This window comes from Syngnathus leptorhynchus, chromosome 4 (assembly GCF_054491065.1).
Source record: "Syngnathus leptorhynchus isolate UIUO chromosome 4, UIUO_Slep, whole genome shotgun sequence".
Lineage (NCBI taxonomy): Eukaryota > Metazoa > Chordata > Actinopteri > Syngnathiformes > Syngnathidae > Syngnathus > Syngnathus leptorhynchus.
The window spans coordinates 5,682,398-5,695,408 of record NC_141198.1 but is presented as its reverse complement, the minus strand read 5'-3'; the positions used below and the strand labels follow the sequence as shown (position 1 = coordinate 5,695,408).

The 13,011-nt window shown below is 44.2% G+C and overlaps 2 protein-coding genes across 3 annotated transcripts; both read left to right on the top strand.

The window, feature by feature from the left end:
• Positions 1-443: 443 nt before the first annotated feature.
• LOC147057722 (uncharacterized) lies at positions 444-3,954 on the top strand. The gene is given in 4 exon segments (XM_085909719.1): positions 444-594; positions 1,649-1,761; positions 1,895-3,747; positions 3,749-3,954. Coding segments are annotated over 3 exon segments (2,013 nt in total). The 5' UTR covers positions 444-594; positions 1,649-1,655; the 3' UTR covers positions 3,803-3,954.
• LOC147057721 (uncharacterized) lies at positions 511-12,649 on the top strand. 2 transcript variants are annotated; one of them, XM_085909735.1, is made up of 3 exons: positions 511-594; positions 9,448-9,557; positions 9,717-12,649. In XM_085909735.1, the coding sequence occupies exons 2-3, from the start codon at positions 9,455-9,457 to the stop codon at positions 11,303-11,305; spliced, it is 1,692 nt and encodes a 563-aa protein (XP_085765861.1). In that variant the 5' UTR covers positions 511-594; positions 9,448-9,454; the 3' UTR covers positions 11,306-12,649. The 2 variants fall into 2 exon arrangements, with proteins under 2 accessions (XP_085765861.1, XP_085765860.1); XM_085909734.1 differs by lacking the exon at positions 511-594 and adding an exon at positions 5,662-5,863.
• The last annotated feature ends 362 nt before the right edge of the window (positions 12,650-13,011 follow it).

Sequence of the window (13,011 nt, the reverse complement as noted above, 5' to 3'; positions counted from 1 at the left end):
CAATGCCATTAACCTCAACATTATCAAACAGATCACATATACAAGTATCAGACCTAATCTGGATGAGGGATCCTCCCATCTGTGGTCTCCTCTCAAGGTTAATCATTTCCCCTAAAATTACTTTTGAGTTTTTTCTCCTTGCCCTCCTGGGAGTTTAAGATCAGGGGATGTTGGAGAATGTTTGTCAATTTTCGCACACGTTCTGTGTGTTGTTAAATGTTGAACAGAGGCTGAGATGGACCGAATTCATATTCCTTGTTTGGCATGCTCAAACTTGGCCAATAAAAATTCTTGAATCTGGCACCAATGACGTATAAGCGGCTGAAAGATTTTTGCACGCCACCTTGGTTTTGTTTGCTGGGCAACAACATTAAACGTCCCACGGTCCTTCGCTAGATGGCTTTCAAGACCGCACTCAAATGACGTCATCATTACGCGACGAGAAGTAATGCTTCGACAACAAAACCGCGCTTGGTATAAAAAATAAATAAATAAAAACAGACCCATCGCCTTCCATTCAGCTGCATCAGATAACCACAACTTATGTGGTGAATCAGTAACAGTAGTTACTTGACGACCGCAACGACGAAAGAGGTAAGTTACAACGATGTTCCTAAATTACTTTGTTAGCAACGTAATTTGTAGTACGGCTTGGTTGCAGTACAGAAGTGCAGTTCCTCTCTCATTAGCATGGCAGCTACCACAGTGCTAACTTTAGATCAGGGGTCACCAACCTTTCTTAAACCGAGAAAATACTTAAATAATTAATACTTCCTGGGTATTGATTAAGGCAAAGGGCTACCAGTTTGACACACACTTCTGAAATAGCCAGTTTACTCAATTTAGCTTTCACTGTGTTATTATTGTCATTTCCAGTTCACGTGTAAGTACGATTTTAACAAGAATAGCAAAAATACAGTTGGTTTTCCACCACAATCCGTTGGAGAAGCGAATCAGTCGAATTCCGAATATATTTTTCCCATTTAAAAGAATATAACTTTTTTAAGTCCGTTCCTGGTATACAGTTCCTTAAACGAACATTGAGTAAATATGGGATAACTTTAATGTGACTACTTCAAACTGTATATAACCAGTTTCGATCATCTAAAATCTATGAATCAAAGCTACAGTTAACTAAAATGAATGAAGTCCCTTTAAACTAAACAAAGGACATCTTGCCTACTCAAAAAAGCCCTAGTCATTGCTAGTGAAGACTTCTTACAAAACAAACACAAAAGTAACATAAGGACAGGAAGGATGCATCCGGCTGACGGGGATCAAAAGACATTCCTTGAACTGAATAGGAAATACTTGGTTCAAAGGAGAGTCGTAAACTCGTAAAAGATAAGGCCTCCTGGTCTGGCAGGCCAAGGCTTCCCCTGAGATTCAGTCCCCCAGAGTCAGTCGGCATCCGGGCCGCGCGGTCGGGTTTCTCGGGTCCTCCCGGCTCATCTCGCGAGGTTCAACAACTGAAGCAAAGAAATCTCAAATTTTTTGCTCAAATTCCAATTTGTTCGAGAACCGCGACGTTCGGAAACCGAGGTTTGACTGTAAAATGAATACAATTACTTCAACAAATCGCTCGCTCGCCCTGCCCAAAAGACATTTTTATTAGCCAAACATCGTTGAACAAGTGTTGTGATTGTAGTGCGAAAATGTCTGCAAGGACCAAAGCAAAGTACGTGGAGGAAAACGACCGTCGTCATCGACGACGACAGGAACGTCTTTTGCTGCAGCCTTACGTTGTGTTGCGCAGAGCAGGTTAGTACACGTCTAGTTTCTATTAGGAATCCTCTTCCAGTGTCATGTGTGATAGAGAGATTGGAAAAAGTCTATCGGTTTGACCAGTTTCTCTTCAACTGTAACTTTCATATGTGTTTGTCTTGTTTTGCAGACATCAGTGAAGCTATTCGTCCGAAGCAGCTAGTGCCAAAGCGCACTCGCATTAAAGAGGAAGATGTGGGCAAAGAGGTCCATCGCTTCAATGAACAAATGGACCAGAAGTTTCTTTGCATTATAAAAGAGGAGGAAGAGCCAGAGCGGCCTTCTAGTCAAGAGGAGGCTGAGGACTCCTGCGACATTAAAGAGGAGGAAGAGGAGGATACCTGCAAGATGACATTGACTGGTGTTCCTGTGACGAGTTTCGATGAGGCTCAACGGGAGGTGAGCAAAGGGGCGGAGCCTCCAAGCTGCAGGTCAAGTCAACCGATGACCAGAGAAGGTGATGGAGACCACTGTGGAAGATCACAAGCAGCTCCACCATTAGATAGATTAGAGGTGTCGTCACATGGTCCTGCTGGTGATGATGAGTCTCAAAACAAACACAGGCAATGTTCTCAGTGTGGGAAATCTTGTGCTAATAACAGTGTTTTGAAACAACACATGAAAATGCACACAAGAAAGAAAAACTTTTTCTGCTCAGTTTGTGGCCAAAGATTCTCTTATGAGAGTGTCTTAAAAAGGCACACAAGAATCCACACTGGCGAGAAACCTTTTACATGCTCAGTTTGTGGCCAAAAATGTGCTCATAAGCAACATTTAAATGCGCACACAAGAATCCACACTGGCGAGAAACCCTTTTCATGCTCAGTTTGTGGCCAAAAATTCTCTTATAAGAACGTCTTAAAAACGCATACAAGAATCCACACTGGCAAGAAACCTTTTTCATGCGCAGTTTGTGGCCAAACCTTCTCTAGGATGGAACATTTAAAAAGTCACACAAGAACCCACACTGGTGAGAAACCTTTTTCATGCACAGTTTGTGGCCAAAAATTCTCTCAGAAGGGAAGCTTAAAATTACACACAAGAACCCACACTGGCGAGAAACCTTTTTTATGCTCAGTTTGTGGACAAAAATTCTCTCATAAGAACGTCTTAAAAAGGCACTCAAAAATCCACACTGGCGAAAAACCTTTTTCATGCTCAGTTTGTGGCAAAAGATTTTTAGTGAAGCAAAACTTAAATCGTCACACAAGAACCCACACTGGCGAGAAACCTTTTTCATGCTCAGTTTGCGGCCAGAAATTCAGTTGCAAGGAAACCTTTAAAAGTCACACAAGAATCCACACTGGCGAGAAACCTTTTTCATGCTCAGTTTGTGGCAAAAGATTTTTAGTGAAGCAAAACTTAAATCGTCACACAAGAACCCACACTGGTGAGAAACCTTTTTCATGCTCAGTTTGCGGCCAAAAATTCTCTCAGAAGGGAAGCTTAAAATTACACACAAGAACCCACACTGGTGAGAAACCTTTTTCATGCGCAGTTTGTGGCCAAACATTTGCTCATAAGCAACATTTAAATACGCACACAATAATCCACACTGGTGAGAAACCTTTTTCATGCACAGTTTGTGGCCAAACATTTGCTCATAAGCAACATTTAAATACGCACACAAGAATCCACACTGGTGAGAAACCTTTTTCATGCTCAGTTTGTGGCCAAACCTTCTCTAGGATGGAACATTTAAAAAGTCACACAAGAACCCACACTGGTGAGAAACCTTTTTCATGCACAGTTTGTGGCCAAAAATTCTCTGAGAAGGGAAGCTTAAAATTACACACAAGAACCCACACTGGTGAGAAACCTTTTTCATGCGCAGTTTGTGGCCAAACCTTCTCTAGGATGGAACATTTAAAAAGTCACACAAGAACCCACACTGGTGAGAAACCTTTTTCATGCACAGTTTGTGGCCAAAAATTCTCTCAGAAGGGAAGCTTAAAATTACACACAAGAACCCACACTGGCGAGAAACCTTTTTTATGCTCAGTTTGTGGACAAAAATTCTCTTATAAGAACGTCTTAAAAAGGCACTCAAAAATCCACACTGGCGAAAAACCTTTTTCATGCTCAGTTTGTGGCAAAAGATTTTTAGTGAAGCAAAACTTAAATCGTCACACAAGAACCCACACTGGTGAGAAACCTTTTTCATGCTCAGTTTGCGGCCAAACATTCTCTTGCAAGGTAAGCTTAATCAAGCACACAGTTGTCCACAGCTAACCCTGTTGCTACTTGTCAAAGAGTCTCTTTTGAGAATTCTGAGTGTCTTGAGGAGGTGATCCATGAAGTTCTCACCTTCTATTTGAGCAGACTTCATCAGTTTATGCATCAATGATAATTCTATTCTAGTATGTACCTTTTGATTGAGATGATGAACTCCTTTTCCTTACTACAGTGAGAAGTTCATATTTTTGTTTGAGTCATGACTTTGATTTTGTTTGTTTTTTTTCCCTTCCATTTTTACATTTCGTTTTACAATGGAGGATTACATATCCAAACGATTTTCTATGGACTATGGATTTTCGGTCGAAGCAGGAGGTCGTCAGTTAAGGAAGAGCAACTCCGGAGTTCACGTGTTTGATTCGGACAACGGGACTTCGGAGCATGTCTTTTCAAATGGAGTGGTACGCACGATCAAAGTCAAGTTTGTGATTCCATGTGCTTTATTGAGTGTTTTCATGTGTGAAGACTGCTGATATGAGATTTTAATTCAAATAGTTCAAATTAAATAATGAATAAGCCACTCTAGAGCATCATCCCCCCACCTTTGTTGGACCATGGTTAGGTTCCGGACAAATTTCACCAGGGGTGGGGGGTGACGTCTGCCTCCCCCGTCATGAACCTCACCTCACTTTGAAAATATAGTTCACCAGCCTCGGAATGGTAATAGTTTCCAAGATATTTGATGTTTATTTTGGTTTTAGTTGTGGGGTTTAACTCCAATTAATTCTATTTAGGGTTTTGTTTTGTTCAGCTTTTCATGTGAAGGTTTTATATTTGTCAAGACTTGTTCAGAAGAAAAAGCACAAGCAAGCATGACATTTTTTTGTTCTTTCTTGCTCTTGTGAGGTGATTCAAGCCTGCTCTCTGCACCGGAAAAAGCAAAGCAATTAAAAAGGGGCCTGACACGGCATACCTGAAGCAAAGTGAGACAATTACAGGGAAAAATAAAAAGCTGAGCTGCACAGTGATTAAACTCCCCTCCGAAAGTGAGGCCAATTCCTATCGTTTTGCAGTAAAAACAGATGAAGCAATTTATGTAGAAATGCTGAATGACAAAATATGAAAGCATGTGGAATGCCTTGGAATCATGAAATACAATGAATGAATTGTACACAATGACATTGAACAATGTGGAATCATGTGGAGAAGTATGGAATTATGTGGAATGATATTAAACGATGACGAATGACGACACGCGTTATGTGATGCACCTTAAGAAATGGAAAACCATGGGATGTGTTTAATTCCCAACATTTTACGACACAAGTAAGGTAAGTCTCATAAACAGCATATCATTAGTTCACGGCATTAACCAAAATAATCTAATAGATCAAACACCAGACCTAGTTTTGACAATGAAGGCTTTGGCCGCCAGTGTGCGTATGAAACATCACAAGCTTTACTTTTTTGTGAAGCACGTGGCTGGAAAGTTTCAAGGCTTCATCCGGCATCAATGACGCTCAAGCGGCTGAACGCTTTCTGGCCAGGTAACATTAGTGTTAAACAACACACGACAAAGGCACGCTAGTATGCTAATAAAATCTATGGGAGTTGGGTTTTTTCTTTTGTTCGGTGTGTGTGGAAAACGTTAAAAACAACATTTTTTTGCATGCTACCTTGGTTTGTTTGCTGGGACACAACAACATTAAACGTCCCACGGTCCTTCGCTAGAGGGCGTCCGGGACCACACTCAAATGACATCATCATTACGTGACAGGAAATAAAGCGACGACAACAAAACGGCGCAAGGTATAAAAACTCAAACAGGAGCGTATCGCTTTCTATTCGACTGCATCAGATAAACACGCAACTGATGTGGTGAATCAGTAACAGTAGTCACTCGACGACCGCAACGACGAAAGAGGTAAGTTACGACGATGTACCCAAGTTATGTGAGCAACGTTATTTGTAGTACTGCTTGGTTGCAGTACAGAAGTGCAGTCCGCTTTCATTAGCAAGGAAGCTACCACAGTGCTAACTTTATGGTATTTAGCTTGATTAATCTCGACGAATGTTCGATCTCAAATGAGCCATCATCACATGCTGGTTCTTGCCTGTACCAAGAGTAATACTGTACTGTGAAAAACCTCCAAAGTCGAGGATTAGTAGTGATGCTTGCAGGCAGACATGCTTCCGATTTCAAATCTCAATGCCGCCAGTTTGCTAAAACAGGTCCGATTTGTCGTTTTGTGTATTGGGTTAGTTTAAGTTCACGTTGCAAACAAAATATCCGTTGCGTGTTGTTTGAGATGTCCGTCGCTGAACAAACAAAGATGGGGTTACAGTTGGTTTGTTGTTGGCAAGATCTCGGGTTGTTTAATGGCGGTCAGTACACGCTGCCCTCAATACTCACTGCAAGTTCTCTCCTTGCTTCCCTGGTGCAAAGATGGTATGACGCAGCAACAGTCTTTTCAAGGCTGAGCTGGAGACGCCACTTTCGAAGGTATGCTACCATGGTGCGCATATCTTCATTCAGGCCGTCTTCTGTCGCCTTCCATGTTGGTCGGCTCAGCATGATGGCAAGGTTGTCTGCATAGCCATACTTTCTGGACGCTGTGTCCGGTAGATCGTATGTATAGATGTTAAATAGAATTGGTGAGAGAACTGACCCTTGCGGTACCCCGCTCCTCAGTCTTCGGAGCCTACTGCACTGCTCACTGCTGGTTTGGAGAGTAAAGCTGCGGTTGGAAAGCGTCTCCATGATGAACTGCACCATGTGCCGGTCCGGTATGGTCCTCAGCAGTTTCAGGTGGAGTCCCCGGTGCCAGACTGTATCGTATGCGGCAGTTAGGTCCAGGTATACCACTCCAGCTTTCTCCTTATCCTGGAAGCTGTTCTCTATGTCTTGGGAGAGTAGGGTGACCTGGTCTGCTGTTGACCTTCCTCGTCGGAAACCAGCTTGTTCCGGTGGGAGCTGTGGGTCCACCACTGGCTCTATACGGCTTTGTATCAATATTTCCAGGATCTTAAATGGGGCGCTCAGCAGTGAGATGGGCCTGTATGACTTGGGGTCCTTTGCATCTTTATTTGGCTTCAACAGAGCTATCACAGAGGCCCTACGCCAGATCTTTGGGAGCTTTAGTCTCCGGTAGCATGATGTGAAGAAAGCTCTAAGCCAACTAGATGTTGTTGGGCCCTGGTGGATGACAAACTCCGGGTGGATATTGTCACGGCCCGGGGATTTGCCCGGCTTTAGCTTACTCGTGGCCTCACTGAATTCCTCTGCTGCAAAGGGTCCCGAGAGATTGGAATCGACGTTGGCCGCTCTTGAGGTACAAGACACCTCACAAGGTCTTTGTCTGCTTCCGGGAAGCGGCCATTCTTCAGGAGTTGGGAGGCGATTGCGTTTGCAGTGACTGGGCATCTGTGGGCTGATATATTTCTGCCTGTGAGCTGGTTGATGGTCTGCCACGCCTTCCGGCTGGAATGGGTGAAGTTAATTGATTCAGCGACTTCTGTCCATCTCGCCTTGCGGGAGAAGTCCAGCTTTTCGAGCACTGCTGCTGCCGTTGCATCCTCCTCTTCTCTAGAGCTAGCTCTCTGACGTTCCCTCAGGATTTGCTGCGGCAAATGACGAAGGCCAGGTCCGGGTTGGTGGCGGTGTTCCAGCGTGCAGAGAAGAAGGTTGGGGGTTCCTTGGGGTCGTACAGCAGCTGGGCATCAGTGTTGGAAGCCCATTCGCACAGCGCCACTCCGCTAGGTGTTGAGTTGTTGTACCCCCAGTCTGTGTGCTGACAGTTGAAGTCGCCTGCGTAGATTGCGGGTGCAGTTGCAGATGGGATTGACGTTGTGGTTAGCTCCAATGTTGGGGGCTTGTAAACGTTGATGACTAAGGTTTCCTGGATTTTGGTAACCAGCCACTCGATGTTGGAGCCTGGTGGGGATTGGCTACAGGCTGCCCAGCTTATTCCAGTGCGTACAAAGGTTGCCACTCCGTGCTGCTTGGTGTTGATGGACCCAGCGAGGTGAAACCCAGGGATCTTGTGGATGTTGTTGGTCGTGCAGTGCGTCTCCTGTATGAGCAGGACCGTGGCCCTGTTGGAGTCGACCAGGTGCCGTAGGACTTCGAGTTTGGCGATGGTAAGGCCCTCGACATTAAGTTGAAGCACCGACAGGCCTCGGTTTTCGACGGTCGGGATGGCTGCCCGTCCGCCATTCCTCAGTCTGCCGGCTCTGCGTGCTCTGCGTTTGTTTGTCAACATTAGTTTCACAAGCGGGTTTTGCACCCTGACCTTGCTACTCACAGGGAAGACCGCGTGAAGGTTGTCGTCCATCTTCCCCATTGAAGCATTGAGGGCAAACGCCCGGAGGTTCAACGAGCCCCAAAGTACCTCGGCGTGCGTCTGGATCGGACCCTATCCTTCAAACAACACCTTGACGATCTGAAGGCAAAGGTGACATCCAGGGTTGCACTGATCCGCCGCCTTGCTGGAAGAACGTGGGGAGCCTCTGCTAAGACCTTGCGGATTTCTATTCAAGCGCTGGTCTTCTCTGCAGCCGAGTACTGTGCCCCAGTTTGGAACAGAAGCCTCCATGCCAAAAAGGTGGATGTGGCAATCAACAACGCCCTCCGAATAATAACAGGATGCCTGAAGCCCACCCCCGTGTCCCTCTTGCCTGTCCTTGCGGGAATAGCGCCAGCAAACCTTCGCCGTGAGGCTGCCACCCTCGTTCTCGCCAGGAAGGCAAAAAATAACAACTGGCACACCCTGCATAGCACCACAACAACTCCAGCTCCACCAAGCAGACTCAAGAGGCGCCATGCCTACAACATTGTAGCACAAGAGATGCTCAATTCCATCCCCGAGGACATCTCCAGAGATGCCTGGCTGGCAGCAGCTTGGAAGCAGGAGTGGGAGGCAGCTGGTCCTTCCCTCATGCACCGTTACATCTGGGATCCAGGAGACGGCGCCATAGGAGGAGACGAATTACCTCGCCAGCAGTGGACCACACTGAGCCGTTTAAGATCGGGTGTTGGGCGCTTCAACACATCCATGCGACAGTGGGGACTGGCGGATACTGCGGCTTGCAAGTGCGGAGACCCCGAGCAGACGGCCGATCACATCATCAACACCTGCCCCCTATATAGACCACCCTCGGAGGCCGGCCTCTTTGACCTGGGACAAGAGATGCTGGCGTGGCTCCACGACACTAAGTTGGAGCTCTGATGTTACACGAAAGTACACGCTGCACTACAGCAGATGAAACTACCCCCACGCTCCAGGGCAACAAAGTTTTGTACTGTCCGGGAAAGGAAAAGTCTCCCGAGGCTGTATGTGGCCCACAATGTGAAATGAGTTTGGCACCTCTGATCTAACACAACACAAAATACTATTGCAAAAATATGGGATAACCTATATTCAATAACTTCAGCAAATAGCTCGTTTGCCGCTGCCCCAAAGACACTTTTATCAGCCAAACATCGTTGAACAAGTGTTGTGATTGCAGTGTGAAAATGTCTGCAAGGACCACAGCAAAGTACGTGGAGGAAAAGGACCGTCGTCGTCGACGTCAGGAACGTCTTTGGCTGCAGCCTTACGTTGTGTTGCGCAGAGCAGGTTACTACATATCTAGTTTCTATTACAAATCCTCTTCCAGTGTTTAATTTTAGTAGAATTTGATTAAAATCATGTGTGATAGAGAGATTGAAAAAGTCCTTGTATAGGTTTGACCAGCTTCTCTTTAACTGTAACTTTCATATGTGTCTTGTCTTGCAGACATGAGTGAAGCGATTTGTCGGAAGCACCCGGAGCCAGAGCGCGCTCGCATTAAAGAGGAAGATGTGGGCAAAGAGGTCCATCACTTTGATGAACAAATGGAGCAGAAGTTTCTTTGCACCATAAAAGAGGAGGAAGAGCCAGAGCGGCCTTCTATTAAAGAGGAGGCTGAGGACTTCTTCGACATTAAAGAGGAGGATACCTGCAAGATGACATTGACTGGTGTTCCTGTGACGACTTTTGATGAGGCTCAACGGGAGGTGAGCAAAGGGGCGAAGCCTCCAAGCTGCAGCTCAAGTCAACCAATGACCAGAGAAGGTGATGGAGACCACTGTAGAGTATCACAAGCAGCTCCACCATTAGATGGATTAGAGGTGTCGTCACATGGTCCTGCTGGTGATGATGAGTCTCAAAACAAACACAGGCAATGTTCTCAGTGTGGGAAATCTTGTGCTAATAACAGTGTTTTGAAACAACACATGAAAATGCACACAAGAAAGAAAAACTTTACCTGCTCAGTTTGTGGCCAAAAATGTGCTCATAAGCAACATTTAAATGCGCACATAAGAATCCACACTGGCGAGAAACCTTTTACATGCTCTGTTTGTGGCCAAAGATTTTCAATGAAGCATACCTTAAAAATGCATACAAGAATCCACACTGGCGAGAAACCTTTTTCATGCTCAGTCTGTGGCCAAAAATGTGCTCATAAAAAACATTTAAAAACGCACACAAGAATCCACACTGGCGAGAAACCTTTTTCATGCTCAGTTTGTGGCCAAAGATTCTCTTATGAGTGTGTCTTAAAAAGCGACACAAGAATCCACACTGGCGAGAAACCTTTTTCATGCTCAGTTTGCAGCCAGAAATTCTCAGACAACCAAAACTTCAAACGTCACACAAGAACCCACACTGGCGAGAAACCTTTTTCTTGCTCAGTTTGTGGCCAGAAATTCAGTCACAAGGGAAGCTTAAAAATACACATAAGAACCCACACTGGTGAGAAACCTTTTTCATGCTCAGTTTGTGGCAAAAGATTTTCAGTGAAGCAAAACTTAAATCGTCACAAAAGAACCCACACTGGTGATAAACCTTTTTCATGCTCGGATTGTGGCCAAAAATTCTTTTGCAGGCAACATTTAAATTCGCACATAAGAATCCACACTGGCGAGAAACCTTTTTCATGCTCAGTTTGTGGCCAGAAATTCTCAGAAAAGGATTACCTAAAACGTCATACAAGAACCCACACTGGCGAGAAACCTTTTTCATGCTCAGTTTGTCGCAAAAGATTTTCATGGAAGGAAAGCTTAAAAATTCACGCAAGAACCCACACTGGTGAGAAACCTTTTTCATGCTCAGTTTGCAGCCAGAAATTCTCAGACAACCAAAACTTAAAACGTCACACAAGAACCCACACTGGCGAGAAACCTTTTTCATGCTCGGTTTGTGGCCAAACATTTGCTCAAAAGGAACATTTAAATAGGCACACAAGAATCCACACTGGTGAGAAACCTTTTTCATGCTCAGTTTGCGGCCAAAAATTCTCTCACAAGGTAAGCTTAATCAAGCACACAGTAGCCCACAGCTAACCCTGTTGCCTGCTCAATCAATTGTCAAAGAGTCTCTTTTGAGAATTCTGAGTGTCTTGGGGAGGTGATCCATGAAGTCCTCACCTTCTATTTGAGCAGACTTCATCAGTTTATGCATCAATGATAATTCTAATCTAGTATGTACCTTTTGATTGAGATGATGAACTCCTTTTCTCTACTACAGTGAGAAGTTCATATTTTTGTTTGAGTCATGACTTGGAGTTGTTTTTTTTTTCCCTTCTCTTTTTACATTTCGTTTTACAATGGAGGATTAGTTATCCAAACGATTTTCAACTATGGATTTTCGGTCGAAGCAGGAGGTCGTCAGTTAAGTTAGAGCAACTCCGGAGTTAACGTGATTGATTCGGACAACGGGACTTCGGAGCATGTCTTTTCAAATGGAGTGGTACGCACGATCAAAGTCAAGTTTGTGATTCCATGTGCTTTATCAAGGGTTTTCATGTGTGAAGACTGCTGATATGAGATTTTAATTCAAATAGTTCAAATTAAATAATGAATAGGCCACTCTAGAGCATCGTTCCCCCACCTTTGTTGTGCTAGGTGCCGGACAAATTTCACCCGGGGTGGGGGGTGACGTCAGTCCCTCCACAGTCATGAACCTCACCGTACGTCACTGCTTTGAATATATAGTTCACCAGCGTCGGAATGGTAATAGTTTCCAAGATACTTGATGTTTATTTTGGTTTTAGTTGTGGGGTTTAACTGCAATTAGTTTTAATTCATACTCAGGTCAAGTTGCTTAGTTTTTATCAGTGTCTGTTTAGGTTTTTGTTTTGTTCTGCTTTTCATGTGAAGGTTTTATATTTGTCAAGACTTGTGAAGAAGAAAAAGCACAAGCAAGCATGATATTTTTTTTTTTCTTTCTTGCTCCTGTGTGGTGATTCAAGCCTGCTCTCTGCACCGGAAAAAGCAAAGCAATTAAAAAGGGGCCTGACACGGCATACCTGAAGCAAAGTGAGACAATTACAGGGAGAAATAAAAAGCTGAGCTGCACAATGATTAAACTCCCCTCCGAAAGTGAGGCCGATTCCTATCGTTTTGCAGTAAAAATAGATGAAGCAATTTGTGTGAGAATGCTGACTGACAAAATATAAAAGCATGTGGAATGCCTTGGAATCATGAAATAAAATGAGTGAATTGTACAGAATGACATTGAACAATGTGGAATCGTGGAGAAGTATTGTATTATATGGAATTATGTAGAATGATAATAAACGATGACGAATGATGACACGCGTGATGTGATGCACCTCAAAAAACGGGGATTCATAAGATCTGAATAATTCCCAACTTTTTTGGACACAAATAAGGCAAGTATCATAAACAGCATATCATCAGTTCATTTGATACCACGACATTAACCTCAAAATTATCAAACAGATCACGTACAAATATCAGACCTAATCTGGATGAGGTATCCTCCCATCTGTGGTCTCCTCTCAAGGTTTCTCATTTCCCCTAAAATTACTTTTGAGTTTTTTCTCCTTGCCCTCCTGGGAGTTTAAGATCAGGGGATGTTGGAGAATGTTTGTCAATTTTCGCACACGTTCTGTGTGTTGTTAAATGTTGAACAGAGGCTGAGATGGACCGAAGTCATATTCCTTGTTTGGCATGCTCAAACTTGGCCAATAAAAATTCTTGAATCTGGCACCAATGACGTATAAGCGGCTGAAAGATTTTTGCAT